At 43.0% G+C, this 18,875-nt stretch overlaps 1 protein-coding gene across 1 annotated transcript in view; it reads right to left on the reverse strand.

The window, feature by feature from the left end:
• The window catches only part of srp68 (signal recognition particle 68), a 44,418-nt gene that overhangs the window by 8,382 nt on the left and 17,161 nt on the right, over window positions 1–18,875 (reverse strand). Inside the window, exons 9-12 of the mRNA XM_080209127.1 lie at window positions 10,342–10,440; window positions 9,273–9,343; window positions 7,207–7,360; window positions 2,739–2,833 (exon numbers count right to left, since the gene is read on the reverse strand). Coding sequence (XP_080065253.1) covers window positions 2,739–2,833; window positions 7,207–7,360; window positions 9,273–9,343; window positions 10,342–10,440 — 419 coding nt within the window. The remainder of the gene's footprint in view (window positions 1–2,738; window positions 2,834–7,206; window positions 7,361–9,272; window positions 9,344–10,341; window positions 10,441–18,875) is intronic.

The following is an 18,875-nucleotide window of genomic DNA, read 5'->3' on the forward strand; positions in this document are numbered from 1 at the left end:
AGTAAAACCAGAGAGAGTGCTGGGAATATAATTAATATTCCAAGTAGGAACTTCAGGCAAAATTTCACCATCTGAGAAAATGAACTAATCACTTGTTTTTGTTACTCAGCTGGCTGCTGTGCAAATAGTTAGTGAATTGGAACGCCTGGAGGTCCGCACTCCAAGATCAGTGTGATAGAAACAGGGTTTTAGTTTTAAGCTTCATCTCTGAAATTTCGAAGCACAGGTGTACTTAACATTCCACTTTTAAAATGGAAAGCTTGGAATTTAGATGCCACTCCTGTCTGAGTGAAATGCAGCCAAGCAAATGTGGTTTATTACTAACAGATAGCATGCATGGTAAACAAACCACTAAGCGCATAAGTGTTAGAAACAATTAACATCCACTTGAGTTACTGTGCAACAATATTGTATAATTAAGATTAGAGGCAGACAGGGGCTTGGGGCAGGGCTTACAGTAAATAAGCAAAGCAAACCAAACCTATTTACAATAGCAAGAACTTGAATTTATATAGTGCATTTAACATAATAAAACATTCCAAGGCACTTCACAGGAGCATTATGCAGCAAACTTTGACAAGAGCACTATATAAGGTGCTGCTATGAAAAGCCTGGGCAAAGAACATCTTAGAGGAAGGAAAAGTAGAGAGCAGAGACATTTAGCGAGGAAATTCCAGAGCTTAGGGCCTAAGCAACAGAAAGTACAGCCACCTACAGAGAAGGGATTAAAATCTGGGATTGTGGAGTGGAGTTAGATGAAGAGGGATCTCTTGGAGGATGATGGGGCTGGAGATTAGAGAGAGAGCAGGGTGAGGGCACGCAGACACATGGGATCTTTCTAAACTGGGGACCTTTGGTCTTTATGCAGCCTTTGTCCCTCTATTCCGTGCCTATTCGTGTTTCTGTCAAGATGCTTCTTAAATCTTGCTACTGTATCTGCTATCAACACAGACTGGATATGCAGGGGCTGTTTTCCTAGCAGCAGAGAAGGCTGAGGGGGGGCTTGATTGAGGTGTATAAGATTACGAGAGGCACAGATAGGGTGGATAGAAAGGAAAATTTCCCCTCAGCAGAGGGATCATTAACCAGGGAGCATAGATTTAAGTTAAGGTGCAGGAGGTTTATAGGAGATGTGAGGACAAACATTTTCATCCAGAGGTGGGAATCCGGAACTCACCGCCTGAGAGGGTGGCACAGGCAGGAACCCTCACAACATTAAATAAGTATTTAGATAAGCATTTGAAATGCCACAGCATACAAGGCTATGGACCAAGTGCTTGAAAATGGGATTAGAATAGGTGGATGCTTGATGTCTGGTGCAGACACCACGGGTCAGAGTATATAAAAAAAGTGTGTGTGTGAAGTGATTTTAGTCAGCAAATACAAATTAATTATTTCTCCAGAAATTTGCAGTGAGTGGAGGATATTTACAGACAAATTCTGTGTGCACAATCAACCCGTGACTTGTGCAGTGCAATCTCCTGGAGTGATTGACGGGTGCTTCTGGTTGGGAACAGTGGTCTCACTAATGTAGCTAATTAGAATAGTGCCTGCATAGAGGCTATTTGACAGACACTGTAGGCTGCTATTGCCATGCCTTTTGTGTATTTTATGTTACCGGGTGCTCATTATTCTCATTAAAGTCTCACTGTCTCAAAAGTCAACTGCTAAAAATATTAAAAATTTTGATGTACAAGTTAGCTATGGTTCTGATCTGGCTGCAACAAACGGAAGCAAGTTGCAGCTCCCTCGGTAGGAAGGCCTACCTGATCCTAAAAATTCACCAACAGCATGTTCACTCTCTTGCTCAGGTTTGCTTAAACAATGTGCAGGAAAAGCCAAAGAAACGCAATCGACTGAACCAAATCATTAATGGTGCAAATGGATCAAAGTGAAACATTACTGGAAATGGCTTGAACAACTTGTCATTAGAGCTATCCATAAAAATGGTTGTTCTATAGTTTAGTCTGCTATCTGGTGTAACTGGATATCAATCATTCCCTAAGTGATAGGGGAATGCTGGTTTTATAGTCTTATCCATTAGCCATGAGGAGAGGTTGGAGAAACTTGGTCTGTTCTCACTGAAGCAACGGAGGTTGAGGGGAGACCTAACAGATGTCTACAAGATTATGAGAGGCATGGACAGAGTGGATAGTCAGAAGCTTTTTCCCAAAGTGGAAGAGTCAATTACTAGGGGGCATAGGTTTAAGGTGCAAGGGGCAAGGTTTAAAGGACATGTAGGAGGCAGATTTTTTTTTTACACACAGAGTAGCAGGTGCCTGGAACTCATTGCCGGGGAGGTAGTGGAAGCGGATATAGGAGTGACTTTTAAGGGGCATCTTGACAAGTACATGAATAGGGTTGGAATAGAAGTTTTGGCCCCTGGAAGGGTAGGGGGTTTTAGTTAAGTCGGGCAGCATGGTTCATTCAGGGTTGGAGGGTCGAAGAGCCTGTTCCTATGCTGTAATTTTCTTTGTTCTTTTGTGTGACAACAGGAAACACTTTGGAAGTCAGTCTTCATCTGGTAGCTTGCCCAAATTATGGAAAGTATACACATTTTGGGAGGATAATATCAGGCTGGACACTGAAATGTCTCATTGCCATGGTTTTCAGGTGAAGAATGATGACTTGGATTGAAGACTGACGGGAATGCCATTGTCTTCAACTGTGCAAGAGGAGGAAACTGTGGATCCACAGTGGAGGAGGCTAAGAATGAGCTCATACTTCTCCATCCCTACCTGTAGGCCTTGTAAACCAATGTCTTCAGCTCCACCTCTGCCTGGAAGGTTTTATCATCCTCCAATCCCGATAGTTGGGGCAGCTCCGATAGATTCTGTGCATTAACACAATGTCCAGTGTTAGAAATGATGTGGAGATGCCGATGTTGGACTGGGGTAAACACAGGAAGAAGTCTCAGAACACCACGTTAAAGTCCAGCCAGTTTATTTGGTAGCCTTACTTCTCTTATGGGCAAAGTTTTGAAAAAGATTATAAGACATAGGATTAATAATCATCTAGAAGGGAATAATTTAATTAGGGAAAGTCAGCACGGTTTTGTGAAGGGTAGGTCGTGCCTCACAAACCTTACTGAGGTCTTTGAAAAGGTGACCAAAGAGGTGGATGAGGGTAAAGCAGTTGATGCGGTGTACATGGATTTCAGTAAAGCATTAGATAAGATTCCACACAGTAAGCTACTGCAGAAGTTACAGAGGCATGGGATTGAGAGTGATTTAGCGGTTTGAATCAGAAATTGGCTAGCTGCAAGAAGACAGAGGGTGGTACTTGGTAGGAAATGTTCATCCTGGAGTTCAGTTACTAGTGGCGTACCGCAGGGATCTGTTTTAGGGCCACTGCTGTTTGTCATTTTTATAAATGACCTGGATGAGGGTGTAGAAGAATGGGTTAGTAAATTTGCAGATGACACTAAAGTCAGTGGAGTTGTGGACAGTGCAGAAGGACATTGCAGGTTACAGAGGGACATAGATAAGCCGCAGAGCTGGGCTGAGAGGTGGCAAATGGTGTTTAAACGGAAAAGTGTGAAGAAGTGATTCACTTTGGAAGGAGTAACAGGAATACAAAGTACTGGGCTCATGGTAAGATACTTGGTAGTGTGGTTGAGCAGAAAGATCTTGGTGCCCACATGCATAGATCCCTGAAAGTTGGCACCCAGGTCGATAAGGTTAAGAAGGCATACACTGCGTTAGCTTTTATTGGTAGAAGGATTGAGCTTAGGAGCCATGAGGTCATGTTGCAGCTGTACAAAACTCTGGTGCGGCCGCACTTGGGGTATTGGGTACAGTTCTGGTCGCTGCATAATAGGAAGGATATGGAAGCATTGGAAAGGGTGCAGAGGAGATTTACCAGGATGTTGCCTGGTATGGTGGGAAGGTCTTATGAGGAAAGGCTGAGGGACTTGTTTTCATTAGAGAAAAGGTGGTTAAGAGGTGATTTAATTGAGGCATATAAGATGATCAGAGGATTAGATAGGGGGAACAGCGCGAACCTTTTTTCTCGGATGTAGATGGCTAGCATGAGAGGACGTAGCTTTAAATTGAGGGGTGATAGATCCCCCCTCAGAGATGTTAGAGGTAGGTTCTTTACTCAGTAGTAAGAGTGTGGAATGCCCTGCCTGCAACCATAGTGGGTTCACCAACATTAAGGGCATTTAAATGGTCATTGGATAAACATATGGATGACATTGGAATACTGTAAGTTAGATGGGCTTTAGATTGGTTTCACAGGTCGGCGCAACAGAGGGCTGAAGGCCCTGTAATGTTCTACTTTCTAAAATCCACTAGCTTTCAGAGTGCTGCTCCTTTGTCAGGTGAATGGGAGTTCTATTCACACACAGGGCATACAAAGGCACAAACTCAATTTACAAAATAATGATTGGAATGCAAGCCTTTACAGGTAACCAAGTCTTAAAGGTACAGACAATGTGAGTGGCGGAAGTGTTAAGCACAGGTTGAAGAGATGTGTACCGTCTCGAGACAGGACAGTTAGTGGGATTTTGCAAGCCCAGGCAAGTCGTTATGAGGATTACAGATAGTATGACATGAGCCCAAGATCCCGGTTGAGGCCGTCCGCACACGTGCGGAACTTGGCTATCAGTCTCTGCTCAGCAACTCTGTGCTGTCGTGTGTTGTGAAGGCGGCCTTGGAGAACGCTTACCCAAAGATCAGAGGCCGAATGCCCCTGACCACTGAAGTGTTCGCCAACAGGAAGAGAACTCTTGCCTGGTGATTGGCCAGCAGTGTTCATTCATCCGTTGTAGCGTCTGCATGGTCTCCCCAATGTACCATGCCTCGGGACATCCTTTCCTGCAGCATATCAGATAGACAATGCTGGCCGGGTTGCTAGAGTATGTACCTGGTGGATGGTCTTCTCACATGAGTTGAGATCATCGTCATGGATGCCATCATCTCACGTGAGAACACCATCCACCAGGTACACGGCACATACTCTTGCAACTCAGCCAACATTATCTACCTGATACACTGCAGGAAAGGACGTCCTGAGGCATGGTACATTGGGGAGACCATGCAGACGCTACAACGGGTGAATGAACACTGCTTGCCAATTACCAGGAAAGACTGTTCCCTTCCTGTGGGGGAACACTTCAGCAGTCACGGGCATTCGGTCTCTGATCTTTGGGTAAGCGTTCTCCAAGGTGGCCTTCATGACACACAACAGCGCAGAGTCGCTGAGACTGGTAGCCAAGTTCCACACGAGGACGGCCTCAACCGGGATCTTGGGTTCATGTCACTCTATCTGTAACCCCTGTAACAACTTGCCTGGGCTTGCAAAATCTCACTAACTGTCCTGTCTGGAGACAATACACATCTCTTTAACCTGTGCTTAACGGTCTCTCCACTCACACTGTCTGTACCTTTAAGACTTGATTACCTGTAAAGACTCGCATTCCAATCATTAGTTTGTAAATTGAGTTTGTGCCTTTATATGCCCTGTTTGTAATAGAACTCCCACCCACCTAACAAAGGAGCTGCACTCCGAAAGCTAGTGAATTTTGCTACCAAATAAATCTGTTGGATTTTAACCTGGTGTGGTGAGACTTCTTACAGTGTTAGAAACTCAGGTACAACATTCACACCTTCCTTGGTTCAGCCCAAGGGTAGTCAGAACCCTCCTGCCCAGGAATGCTGTGCGTAGTCCTCAGCCTAGGCACTGACCTCAGGGACACTGTTATTGTTTGGTTAGTTTCCAAGACCAACACTCCATCTAATTGTTTCGGATATGCGCAAACGATTTGGTTGCCCCCTTAAACCTTTTATTGCAGACGCACATATATGCTTGGCCTGCAAGAGACCTTCAGATTGTTGAGGCGGCTTAAAAGAACATTGCCCAGGAACCACATTTATAGCAGGGCATGGTGACCTCTCCCAGTACCCAGACTGGTGAGTTCTTGCCTCAGAGTGCACTCTGCACTGTGGATGCAACTCCCATCCCTGACTATACTGGAACTTTGAAGCTGCATTTAGAACATGAGCCAGCAGGAAAAGAAAAGTATGTTGAAGTGCTCATGGCTGGTGCCAACAAAACTGGATTTGGCACTACCTAAAAACAGGCACTATTCAAAACATTTGGGTAGCATACTATCTGATCTCCCTTAGTTACCTACAGGCAGAAATGAATGGTTTGTGACTTGCTCAGCCTGATGATTTCTTCCCCTACTCTGCAGGTCCCATCCTTCCTTACTGCTGTCTTTTCCGTATCCTTCCCATTCTGTATGGCTGTCATACAGTCTTTCATTCTCCCCATGGTCTCTCAACTCCCACTAAAATTGTGGAGTCTCAAATAAAATACGAACCTCTCTTCTTTCGGTAGAAGTGGTTTCCCTACATTCCCTTCGGGAAAATACAGACATCACTAAGACATTTCTAGGTATAGGTCAGAGATGCTCTTCCTCATCGTGTTGGCCAGAATGCCCGGACGGATTAGTCCATTTTTGAATCTTTTTTGGACAAGTTGGGTGACAGGTTACATGAGGGTGAGGAACAGTGTTGCCTACCCAGTACCTTTATTGCTGAATCCCCTAGCCATCACACTCTGGCACCTGTTCAGGTCAACACGTCTTCCGGACTGTGGGAGGAAACCAGAGCACCCGGAGGAAACCCACGCAGACACAGGGAGAACATGCAAACCCCACATACTGACCCAAGGTGGGAATCGAACCCGGATCTCTGGTGCTGTGAGGCAGCAGTGCTAACCACTGTGCTGCATGAGGTGAACTATTTCTCCCATGCAGTTGTGAAGCATGGCATGGCTGCGTCTATTAGTCCAACTTGAGATCATATGACTCACAATGCTGCTATGGTATATGGGACAACAAACTGTTATACTTGTCCCAGGCCCAGACTATGCAGAGTGAAGTGTGGAGACTATGTGAAACTGCTAAATGTTGTACCTTTTATATGGATTACAATGAATTCAGAGCACACAGGCAAGGTTAAACCCAACCAGGCTACGTTACTTATTCTCCACAAGCAGGGTGCCCTGATCTCTTCCCCACCCTGACACTTCCTGTTATTGTTGAACATTTAAGACCATCTTATTTCAGTGCAGACTGTAACAGTTCAGATGTAAAGGCACAACCAACTGTACAGGGGAGGAAATACACCCTTAACAGTACGGTTCTACAAGAAAACAAACCACTGCCACAGATCTCTCTGCCATTGAGCCTCTTACCTGCAGGATAATGTCATACAATCGGATCAGGTCTTGCGGCCGCAGCACACGTTTGCCATCGTCTTGCACAGGCTCACTCAGCTGCTTCTGCAAAGCTTCAGCCATAGCAACGTTGCGTTTTATCGCCGTGGAAAGCTTGATGTACGTAAGGTAACTGTGTGGGTCCAAGCAATAATGAGTATATGATTGTCTATAGCCTAACAAGGCCCCTTGCAACCTCTTAGTAAAGAATGTGCTTAAAATAAAAGCATGGGATAGACTGAGAAACTATTTCCTCTTGTGGGACAATTGGCACTTTTAAAACAGGTTGGTTCGAATTTTATTGGGTAATTAAAATTAAGATACAGATCAGCCATGATCTAATTGAATGAAAGAAGCTTGCAGGTTTCCTGTCTTAAAGAATGTAATTTATGCAATCTCAACTCACTGTAAAGCAGCTCACAGCATATACTCCCCCCTTGCAGTCACTTAGTATTGGGTTAGATAGTCTTTTATTGTTTCCGGATTACTAGAGGAAACTCAATTTTAGGATTCAGCCCACTAACACTAACTTGAATCCTGCAGTGAGCTTTATTTTGGGTTGGTCACTTGGGATACTCATTATCGTGACCTGCTGCCATTTTGAAGATCTCATTACGTTGTTAGCCTCACTTTCAGCTTCTTCCGTGCTGTCATCAGACTTTTGAATGGACCTACCTCGCACTAAGTTGATCTTTTTCTACACCCTAGCTATGATTGTAACATTACATTCTGCACTTTCTCCTTTCCTTCTCTATGAATGGTGTGCTTTGTCTGTATAGAGTGCAAGAAACAATACTTTTCATTATGTTAATACATGTGACAATAATAAATCAAATCAAATCAAAAACTCACCTTCCCAAGCCTTCAATCAAGGCGCTGACACAAAAGGCCCAGGCTGTCTCAATGTACAGAGGGATCTGAGCGTGCAGGTCCACAGTTCCTTAAAAGTGGCCAAGGTGATTAAGAAGGCATACGGCATTCTTGCCTTCATTGGCTGGGGTATTGAGTACAAGAGTTGGGAAATTATGCTGCAGCTATATAAAACCTCGGTTAGGCCGCATTTGGAGAATTGCGTGCAATTCTGGTCACCACACTACCTTAAGGATGTGGAAGCTTTGGAGAGAGTGTAAAGAAGGTTCACCAGGATGTTACCTGGTCTCGAGAGTGTTGATTATGAGGGGAGGTTGAATAAAACTAGGATTATTTTCACTGGAAAGACAAAGGCTATGGGGAGACCTGATAGAGGTCTACAAAATTATGAGAGGCATAGGCAGGGTGGATAGTCAGAGGCTTTTTCCCAGGATGGAAGTGTCAATTACAAGGGGGTGCAGGTTCAAGGTGAGAGGGGGAAGTTTTTCACACAAAGTGGTTGATGCCTGGAACACACTGCCAAAGGTGATGGTGGAAGCAGGCACATTAACAACATTTAAGGGGCATCTGGATGGGTACATGAATAGGGATATGGTCTGAGTAAGGGCAGAAGATATTTTTTAGTTTAGTTGGGGCATCATGATCGGCACAGGCTTGGAGGTTCCTGTGCTGTACTTTTCTTTGATTTTTGTCTCACCAGGAAAGTAGCCATTAAGAAAAGTTACTTTATGGAGGAGGATAATGATATGGAAAAGCTAATCCGTGAGAGAAAAACACAAGGACACAGGCTCAAACTAATAAAAGAAAATGTTAAAACTGAATTTCTACTTTAGATCATAGAATCCCTGAAATACAGAAGGAAGCCATTTAGCCTATTGACCCTGCACCGACAACAATCCCATCCAGGCCCTATTCCTATAACCCCCACCCCAACTTATTTACTCCACCAATCTCCTTGGCACTAAGGGGCAATTTATCATGGCCAACTTTGGACCATGGGAGGAAATCAGAGCACTCGGAGGAAACCCTTGCAAACATGGGGAGAATGTGCAAACTCCGGATACAATCAGCTAACTCGGTATGAAAGGTCCTAGACTGTGTAGCTCAGCTCCTCATTGCTTGAACCAGATAAACGTTTGGGAAAGTCTTGCTTTGGATTACAAGCAGGCACATACCTGTGGAGATATTGCAGAGTGGACACCTTTCCTGAATCAGGTTCCAGTGATCGCTCCCTCTGCTTCTGTGCCTGAACAAACAGCAAATGAACAGACAGCAATGTTATGACTGACATGCCCTCAACATGGCCAGTAAATAATTTCCTCCAACTCAGGCTACCTACGCTCCACCTTCTTGGATGGAGGGTCTAGAACAAGTGGTCAGTCTCAAGATATAGGGGAAGACTGGGATGAGGGATTTCCCCACTCAGAGGGTGATGAACCAGTGGAATTCTCTACCACAGGAGGCCGTGCAGACAAGTCACCACATGTATTTAAGAAAGAAATAGATTTTTAGACACGAAAGGCACCAAGTGGCACGGGGAGAGAATGGGAGTATGGTGTTGAGATATAGGACCTGCCATAATCATGCTGAATGGTGAAATAGGTGCAACAGGCCAAATGGGGTATTACAGCTTATATTTTCTCAGTTTCTACCTTGGGAAGGAAGCTTTGAAGAGGGTGGAAAAAATTCACTGGGACAATACCCGAATTTGGAGAGTTAGCCTGGGATAAGTTTTTTAAATTTGGCTTCTCTTGAGTATAGTGTGACTGAAAGGTGAACAGATCAAGGTGCTTGTGATTATTAAAGGATTTCCGAGGGCAGTAACTACAGAGAGACTGTTTCATCTGGTGACAAACTGGGAGAAATAATCTTAAATTAGAGCTAGGAGCAAAGTTTCAGGAGCAGAATCAGGAATCACTTTTTCATACAAGTGGGAATAAGAAATGTGAACTCTCTCCCCCAAAGGGCTGGGTGCTGGGGTGAGGCAACTGGGAGCTTTCAGGTCAGGGACAGATAGACTTCTGTCTGATAGGGGATAAAGGGATTTGGGATAAATGTGGAAAAAAAAAGTTGAAGTACAGATCAGCCACAATTTTGTTGAATAGCAGAGCAGCCTTGAAAGGCTGAATGACTTATCGTTTTGTTAGAACTGAAAGCCAAGTAAATACATCATTTTTAAAATCAGTGACAGGAGACTTTCATCAGTTTTGTTTACTTGATTTGTCCCTCTGATCTCACTCTTACCGGATCGACTCTCAGTTCCTCACGGACTGCCTGGATGGCATCACGGCACTCACTCAACAGACTCTCGTACAGTCGCTCCTTGGCTTCATCAGTTGAAGTCTGTAACACAAACCACTGAACAGTCAGAATACAAATTGGGGCTGTCTCCAGGGAATCACACCAATCAAACTTATTCCATACATAATTGGGTTCCCCCACTTTTTTGTATCCCTTTGTCCCTAGAAATGTAAATGGGTATAGTATGATAATAATGTTTTTCTCTTTTCATTCACAGGTTTTAAGTCGGTCCACCTCGTGTCCAACGAGGGGCATACACGTGATGGGTCGTACTGGGGCTGCTCTTGGTTGTTCGAGATTGGCCTAGTGCTTCATGTCGTTAGTGTGTGCCTAAACTGGATAAGATACTGGGCAAGACGACAGCTCAGTGACTATCACTGTTTGCTGTGCAGACACATGGATTTGGGCCGGTGTCTGTGGGAGTTTGCGCGTTCTCCCTGTGCTTGCGTGGGTTTTCTCCGGGTGCTCCGGTTTCCTCCCACACCCCAAAGATGCGCTGTTAGACTGATTGGCAGGAATAAATTGTCCCTAAATCAGTTTTCCCTCAATCTGGATGGCCATAAAACATTAGATAGGGGTCATGGGTAGACAGGTGGTGTTGAGATGGCAGCGTGGGCTCGTTGGGCCGAAGGGCCTGTTTCCCAGGCTGATTTTGTTCTTTGTTCTTTAAATGCAATAGTCTCTCCTAGATGGATGACAGATGATTTGCTGGTTAGGTGCACTGGCCATGCTACATTCTCCCTCTGCATACCTGAACAGGCGCCAGAGTGTGGCAACTGGGGGTGGGGGGGGCGGTTCACAGTAGCTTAATTGCATGGTTAATGTAAGCCTACCTGTGACACTAATAAATAAAAACTTTGGATGAGGCAGCAAAATTTTCTCACTTCAGTAGCGTTCTGAGTACTAAGGGAATGTTACATTATTGGAAGTGTTTTTCAGATAAAGCATGAAACTCTGTTTACTCTCTCAAGTCGACAAGATCACATGGCATTATTTCAAAAAATTGCAAGGGTGCCCTTGGCCAGTACTTATTCTTCAACCAATAACCATTTTTTGCATTGCTGTTTTGTGGGGACCTTGCCACGTTTCCTTACATTATAGCAATGACTACACTTCAGAAGTCATTTATTACTGGTGAAGTTCTCTGGGACATCTGGTCATCACCCCCTGCTCGTTGTTCTGCAGCTTCATATCTATTGCCTCAGTGCTCACTGAAGCTCATACTTAGAGACCCTGTTCCTGTGACAACCCCTATAGATCACCCAACTATTCCATCGTGGCCCATCACTTCACGATTTTGTAACATGCACCATCTCAAATGGGCCATCACAAATTACAGTTTAGGCAAGACTCTACTAACCAATACTACCCTGCAGGAAAGAGTCTCATTCCTCTAGTCCCACCTGTCTTCATAGGTTTCTCATTGCCAAAGCAATGATTTCAGTCTTTGTTTACAAGTATCTCCTCGCCTCTGCAACCCACTTCAGACAATATATGCCCTTTACTCTTCCAATTTTGGTTTCCTCTGCACTCTCCTTGGTTCCAGTAATCTCAGCCTCATAATTTAATGCTGTCTCTAACCCCCTCACTCACTTCTTTCAGGAACATTTCTTGTCACCGAACTCTTACCCTGACCTTTCAGTCATCCCTAACATTTCTTTCCACCATCGCTGATGTTTGATTATTTTCACTTCTGTGAAATGCTTTGGCATGTTTTTAATACATTATAAAATATGCTCAGTGAGTGCAAATAATTATCAATGTACCCCATATTATAAATAGCCCCCACAGCAAATTCGCAATTGTTACAGCTGTCTGGACTAAACTTGCCAGAGATAAAATCTACACCTTTGAGTACATGACTGAGAATTATAGAGTGGACTTACTATCAGAACCAAGGATTCCAAACCCCATGAAATCAAACAATCCTGCAATTACACTGAATACCAAAGAACATGTAACATATTACACAACAAAATTATTAACGAGAACACTTGTGCCACTCGGGATAGTTATTATACCAGCCACCGATTGTTAGGTGCAAGGAAAATCAAGTAGGCAAGAGCTATTGAGGTGCTGAATTGTTTGCAGTAGGGTTCAATCAAGCGCCCAACCCAAAAAAGGTGTGTTGGGTTTGTAACTGAATGCTGAATAGCCTGTCATACTGGTTCAGATGGTGTTTGAAGGGTGTTGGCTATTGCAGCTCGATTTGCAATCAGTCAGTAAGAGGTGCCAACCAACACCCCCACTCCACCTGTACACTAAATATTGATCAATGCTACAAAAGGTGACAGATTTTGATTTGGCTTATTGTTGTCACATGTATTAACATACAGTGAAAAGTATTGCTTCTTGCACGCTATACAAAGTATACCGTTCATAGGGAAGGGGAGTGCAGAAAGTAGTGTTACAGTCATAGCTAGGGTGGAGAGAAAAATCAACTTATTGCGAGGTAAGTCCATTCAAAAGTCTGACAGCAGCAGGGGAGAAGCTGTTCTTGAGTCAGTTGGTACGTGATCTCAGATTTTTGTATCTTTTTCCCAACGGAAGAAGGTGGAAGAGAGGGTATGTGGGGTCCTTAATTATGCTGGCTGCTTTTCTGAGGCAGCAGGAAGTGTACTCAGAGTCAATGAATGGGAGGCTGGTTTGCATGATGGATTGGGCTATAATCATGACCTACATGGATCTGCCTTCATGAAGAAAACCTCAGAATGCAAAACTCAATAGCTAAGTTAAGGAAATAATGAAATAAATCGAGCATTCCCAATGGATAAATTTTAGAAATCAATGGAAAATGGGATGGAATGGAATTAGAGAGTGAGATAAGGGCAAATTTAGCACCAATTTATAAAAAAAATGTGCTTGGAAAGTGCAGGTGTGTAGGCCCAACTTCTGCTGTAGATAAGGCTTAAAGGGCAACCTGGAGAAGAAATTCATGAAGCAACCAGAGAAATATGAACCATAAGATTTTACGAACAAGATTGATTACATCTGATTAACTCACTGGGCCTCCTCAATGAAATAACAGAGCTGAGAGATAAGGGGAATTCAAGGCATTCAAGATGAATTTGGATTATCTGAAAACAAAGAATGTGCAGCGTTATGGCAAGAATGTGAGGGAATGGCACTAGATGCATTGCTCAGAGGACTATTGCAAACATGACAAGCTAAATGGCCTCCTTCTGTGCTGTAGCAATTCTGTGGGAACTCAGGGGTGCCATATATTTTGACTTTAGTAAATTGCTTGGCACGGTACCTAACAGCAGAAAGCTTGAATGACATGTTGATAGTGCTGGAAATGGTGCCGGTGGGATAGATGGGAAAGGAAGGTTTTCTAAAATCAGTTGAAACTCAGGAAATAAGTTGAGCTGTACAAAGAGAAGCAGTAACATTATAGAGGGGGGACAAGTAGATTCTTTCAGGGATCAGTGGCGAGGGCGTTTAGAAGCAGGATCCAAGCTGTTTACTCAACGTAACAGGGATATCTACCAGCATGAGGCCAACAATTATCTCTCAACTAACACCTCGAAAAGAAACCACAAATTAATTGGTTATTTCTCTTACTGCTGTTTGTGGGATTCTGCTACGCAAAATAAAAATCAGTTGCCACATTTGCCTATAAAACAAATGACTGCAATTTAAATCAGTGAATCACTTTGGGACATTAAGGATGAGAGACTAGAATAATTGGAAATTCTAACAGTCACACTGTGCAACATCAATTTGCTAGTTTAGTAGAGATGTGACAAATACCACAACAGTACAGACAAATCTCACTAATGTAAAATATGCAGGAAATTTGAAATAAATACTCAGCATGTCAGGCAGTATCAGAGGAGAGAGAAAACCGAGGTAAAATTTCAGGTAGATGATCTTTTGTCTGAAGTGGTAGAGCAAGTGTAACCAGCAATAGACAATAATTGTCAGCCTCATTAAGGATTCCCATTTCCTGAGAATGTGTTTTTAAAGTTTAGGATGTCTGTTACAATAGGACAGAGAATGAGGCATGAATACCATAACAATAGTTTCTAACAACGATACTGGCAATGACTTCACCAGTAACTTATCCTAGAGTTGGCTGAAAAAGGTTCTGCAGGTCTTCCTTGAAATTTCATTGTGTTCCCTAAGAGTTAGAGTTTTGTCAGAGATGAACAGACCAACTTTGTCAGCTTCTTTCATATCAACACTAACTTTACATGGAGCATTTAACACAGTAAAACAGCCAAAGATACTTCAAAAGAATGGTAGGCAAAACGTGACAACAACCTACAGAGCTATCTTATTGGTTTACATTACTTGGTTTTAATCAAGACTGTCTCTAAGGCTTTCTAAGCTAGGTTGTGGTTTATAAATCTGAAAAAGACTTGCATTAATACAGCACCTTTTGCAACCATAGCATAGGTTTCTTTACAGCCAATGAAGTGACTTTGAGGTGTGGTCACTGCTATAATGTAGGAAAAGGCAGCAGCCAATTTGCACACAGCAAGCTTCCACAAAAAGCAATGTGATAATGACCAGATCACCTGTTTTATGATGTTCATTGGGAGAAAACTATTGGCCAGGACACCAGAGATAACTCGACTGCTCTTCTTTGATAAAGGGTTATGGGACCTTTCAGACAGGGCAGTGATTTAATGTCTTGTCTGAAAACTCTCTCAGTGCTGCATTGGAATATCCGCAGTGATTTTTGTGGAGTGAGAGTTGAGAAACCAAAACTTTCTGACTCACTGGTGAAAGTGCTTCCAACCTACACAGATATTTCAGAAGCACAGGAGAAATGAGGGAAGCTCAAAGCACACAACTGCAAATTCTGCAGCTGGCAACATGGACTTTGTAACCAGGAGATATATGACAAGAAGCTGTGTGCTATATGATTTGTACCTCAACAAGTGTTAACACAGCAATTTATAAATGACAAAAAACTGCACTCATATAAATGCACTTGAAAATGAAACATTCCCCTGTGGTTCTGAAATACCATTAGTGGCAAAGCCTAATGTGAACATCAATCTCCACATCCTTACTCACTATTCACTTCATAAAGGGCAGAAGTGATCATTCCCCACTGACATTTCAGTGCCACAGTACTGAGAGTGTGCTGCATTGTTGGAGGTGCCATCTTTCAGATGTGAATTGAGGCCCTGCATACTCTCTCTCTGGCAGATGCAAATGATTCCACGGCACTGTTCAATGAGCACTGGTTCCTGGCCAACATTTATCCTTCAAACAACATTAAAGATAAATTAACTGGTCATTTATTTCATTGTTGTTTGTGGGATATTGATGTGTGCAAATTGGCTGCTGCATTTCAAGAGTGAATATACTCCAAAACTACTCAATTAGCCATGAAACATTTTGAGATATCTCAAGGTTGTGAAGGCAAAATGCAAGCTTTTTATATTTTTTAAACATAGTATGTATATTCAACGGTGAAAAGCTAAAGATTTGATCTTTGCTTCCAGGGTCAGTTCGCTACAGAAGTGTCACTCCTGTGGCAATTGTCAGAATGGACACAGCATCAACTTGCTCAGGGCCAACAGCAGCATTCTTGTAGCCCACGTTAAAAATATGCAACTGGACACTACACTAAACTGATTAGAGTGAGTATTCAGACCAGAGTATTTAAACATTGACATAATGGTGCAACATAGGTGTCACATCCCCACACCCTTGTGCTGTCAGCAAAATTGCAATGAGTCACTGGAACTCTCCCGAGAAAGCACAGGAACCTAGAGACTTATCAACAACAAACTTAGGATCAGCCAGAGGGGTTGTTGCTATTTATTACGACAAATCCTCAGAAACTCCCATTTACATAATGGGGTTGGAAACTGAAGATTTATGAACGTGCTGTTCCTCTACGTGAACGAAGACCCACCCATGTTGTGAACTACATAGTGGCTTTTGGAATCTGCCAAATTAAAAACGAGACCAACTTGCATTTAAATAGCACCTTTCATCACCTCAGGAAATTCCAAAGTGCTTTAGAGTTAATAAAGTTTTTTGCAAATTTAGTCACTTGTAATGTAGGACACCACACCTCCCACAACAAATCACCAGGTCATCTGCTTAGATACAATTTAGAAATTGATATTAGCCAGGACATCTGTCATTTGTCCCCAAGTTGCCAATACTCTGAAAGCAGCCATAGGATATGTCAATGACTTCTTTTTCAGCAAGGCATTATTGACTCAGTCCCCTCTAAAATAACCTACATTCTAGCAGTAATTATGCTTAAATAATAGTTAATTTTAGTTAATTATGAATTATTTTGGATGTTCTGAGGATGTGAAAGATATTTCCCAGAATTGTCTGATCTTGGCTGTGGCTGGTATTCTTCAATGCTTTTCAATGCTCTCTTTCCTGTGAAGAATGACCTCAACTCAGCACATTCTTATCATGGCTCAGCTTATATTGGCACCTGGTACAACGGCAGTGGTAAAGTCATATCACAGTAAACAGCTGCTGAAAAGGTTGGTGCCAGCAGACACAGGATTTTGCTCTTGTGGTAGGCACAGTTTGAGTCAGAAGGGTTTTGGAAAGGAGTCATGCTTAGATAATGGTCAGAATTCTTTGAATCTGTTCAATCCCACCAACACTGCCAGCGAGAACAGAGTTTGGCACTCAGCCAAGACTTCATTTGCTGCAGCGGGACTGAAGAATACCAGCCGTGGGCAAGGTCGGAGAATTCTGGGGTAATATCTTTCATATCCTCAGAACATCCAAGATGATTCACAGCAAACCACTATTTAAGCACAGTTTCTGCTGGAATGTATGTTAGTTTAGAGGGAATTGAGTCAATGACGCTGTACCCACATAGTAGTCAACGGACTGTCAATAAAACAGCAACTCCACAAAATGGAATACCCTGTAGCATGATGGAATTCATCAGAAAGCAAACTAATGGGTTAAGTTTCAGTCTCGTTGACTTATGAGGTCATTCAAAGCCAGCGATTCGATAACAATACGAGGTTCTCATTCACTCTTTTTACTTTGTGGCTGGATTGCCCTCCTCTTGGACAGTATAACTTTAGACAGCTATTTGCAGACACACAACTCAATTTCTCTCATTAGGGGAGTGTGGCTGATCTCAAGAAGAAGCAACTCAGGTTTTACCACTTCTGGAAGGAAGATATTCCGCAGAAGGTGAAAAGCATCCTCAAAACAAAATGTGTTTCTTATTCCCATTTCATATTTTAAATGTAACCAACATTCCTTTGGCCTTATCACACCACACACAGTGTGAAGTAGATAAACAGCATAGTTGGGTAATAGAGTCACACCAACTCCTCCTGGGCTGGAGGGCAGTTTCCCTCTCGACAGGTTCCACAATAAACTAGAAACCAGTTTCATTTCAACTCTGCTGCTGCCAGCACTGCTCACCCTTAACAAAACGGAGCGAGCAGGCATTTAAACATTGAGCACGTTGACGGCTTCAATTCACAACTTGGTTCACTACCACATCCAAATAGTTGTAATAACCCAGCTGGTGCACACCCCAGTCCGGCAGCTGCGTGGATTGCAGCTGGCAAGGCCACAGGAATTCTCCCATCACTAGCTGCCTTGAACAGCTGGCAATGGGCCTTCTTCTTCCACCTGTACTGCTGACAGATTCACCAGTACGAATACAGTGACTATGAAGGAATGGCAAGACATGCCTAAGCTGGCGTGAATGTTTTCTCCAAGTTGTGTTCTATTTCAAATACGTAGCTTCTTTCTGACCTTCCTGGATTGAAGTAACCATTTAGTCACTGTTTTAAAGTCCTGTTTTAACTAATTTCATCTGTAACCTCAAAACTGATGCTCTTTGTTTTCCACTTCCCTACATTTTCTCCTTGGTTTACTGGTTTTAAAGCTCCAGGCTGGGTGTCCTTCCCATATTGCTCTCGTCTCCTGACTGTTTCTCAATCCTGGCATTGCCATGCACTATTATGTGTTAGATATAAAACAGCATCCTCTTCTGCCAGGGAACAGAACTGCAGATTCCAGCCACAGCAAAAACTCTCTGATGGTGACCTGACGTCTCCAAAGCAGAGGTTAAAAACTTGGACACTTACAAAACCACCATTGAATAAAATTCTCACAAATAGTAACTCTTCCACAATTAAATTTACAACTTTCTCTTCAGTGCACTGTTTGAACAAATTATAGTACAGAAGAATGGAAAATAAAAATGTGAAACTTAATCCTGGGGCTCCATGTTCCACTGAAGACAACAGTCTGTAGGGACGCTTGACCACTGCAGAGAGCATTTAAGAGTCAATTGCAGTGGTGTGCGACCAAAGTCACATATAGGCATGACAAGAAAAGTCAAGCAATTTTTCTTCCATAAAGCACATTGGGTATTTATGGCTTCACAGTCATGTTGACTGATGCCAAATCTCTGTTTCCTGATACTTGTTAAATAAATTTAAATTCTGAAACTGCCATGGACCGCGGGGGGAAGTAGAATGGTGGAGGGTTGCTCACAGCCAATG

The sequence above is a fragment of the Carcharhinus amblyrhynchos genome, chromosome 21, assembly GCF_965287045.1.
Source record: "Carcharhinus amblyrhynchos chromosome 21, sCarAmb.v2.hapA, whole genome shotgun sequence".
Taxonomy (NCBI): Eukaryota; Metazoa; Chordata; class Chondrichthyes; order Carcharhiniformes; family Carcharhinidae; genus Carcharhinus; species Carcharhinus amblyrhynchos.